The 1,280-nt window shown below is 48.2% G+C and overlaps 1 protein-coding gene across 1 annotated transcript; it reads right to left on the bottom strand.

Moving 5' to 3' along the window:
- Nucleotides 1–496: 496 nt before the first annotated feature.
- LOC105601854 (glutaredoxin-1) lies at nt 497–1,025 on the bottom strand. Its single transcript, XM_012130401.5, has one exon. It carries the CDS (start codon nt 973–975, stop codon nt 655–657), a length of 321 nt encoding a protein of 106 aa, XP_011985791.2. The 5' UTR covers nt 976–1,025; the 3' UTR covers nt 497–654.
- Nucleotides 1,026–1,280: the final 255 nt, after the last annotated feature.

Raw genomic sequence — 1,280 nt, forward strand, 5'->3', positions numbered from 1 at the left:
CAGACAGAACCGTCGAACATTTCCTGTGAGATCTGTGCGTTGTCAGGGTTCAGGGCAGTGGCTCACAGCAGTGACTCTCAAAGCAGAAGGGGGTGGGGTGGGTTGGAGATGGTGGCCTGGGAAGGCACCTTCTGAAAAAAGCACACTCAAAATGCCTGTTGATTTCATAACGCAAATTCTAGGACGTCAAACTCAACAAAATAATTTTCAGGCAGTAGCAGAAAACCAACTCTAGCTTCGTGCTTGGGGGCCTGAGATACACTTGGTTGAGAAACACAGGTGTTGGAGGTAGAGGCATCCCAGCTCGAGGAGACCCTTGGTAAGAACATGTGCCAAAGAGAAGGACCATCTTTTGGGTCAGTGAGTGAATCCTAAGCATATCTTGTCATGGTCCCTGGGAACCCAAAGGGCCAATCCACAAGAAACCCAAGACATCCATCAGACCTGTTATTTTGGGCAAGTTGGTCCATTTTTAATACTGAGTCAAAAGAAGCTGTTGACTTCCCTTCCCCTTTTATTGAGGTTAACATATTTCAGTAAACAGTTGCTGTAACTGGGTACAGTCACCCCAGGTCCATCCTCCAGGAACTGCTGTCATTATCTGCAATGCCATCCTGTCCTCAAGGGGGATATCAGCCTGGGTCTGCTCTGTAATTATTGCAGGGCTCCAATTTGCATTAGCCGTGTCAACAGTTCCCCTCTCTCGTGCATATTTACTAGATCAGTGCATCCACCTATGCACTCTTGACAGATGAAGACTCGAGGTACCGTTCTGGCTCCAGTGAGCTGCTCCAAGTAATCTTGAATCTCACTGGTGTTACTGGCGGCTGTAATATCGACAAATTCCAAAAGCCCTTGTTTGAAGGGCAGTTGGCTGAGATGCTCCTGAGTCTTTCTGCAGTAGGGGCAGGTGGGCTTGATGAACACGACCACCTTCCCAGGCTGGATCTTGCTGTTGACGAACGCTTGAGCCATGCCGCCTCCCTCCAGGGGGTACACCTCCACTGTAGGTAGAGTTTTGGAGTCCTTGATAGTTTCAAAGGGCCAATATTCTGACAGTGATGAGTATTTAGCTACTTTGGTCACAGGTGAAGAATCTTTAGGTCAAAAATTAGTAAAGTGTTGGGAGAGGGGAAATTGGGTGAAGAGGGTTAAAAGGTATAAACATCCATTAAGTCCTGGGACTTCCCTGGTAGTCTAGTCGTTAAGAATTCTCCTGCCAGTGTAGGGGACACAGGTTGGATCCCTGGCTGAAGATGGGGGAAGATCCCGCACGACAT

This window comes from Ovis aries, chromosome 2 (genome assembly GCF_016772045.2).
Source record: "Ovis aries strain OAR_USU_Benz2616 breed Rambouillet chromosome 2, ARS-UI_Ramb_v3.0, whole genome shotgun sequence".
Lineage (NCBI taxonomy): Eukaryota > Metazoa > Chordata > Mammalia > Artiodactyla > Bovidae > Ovis > Ovis aries.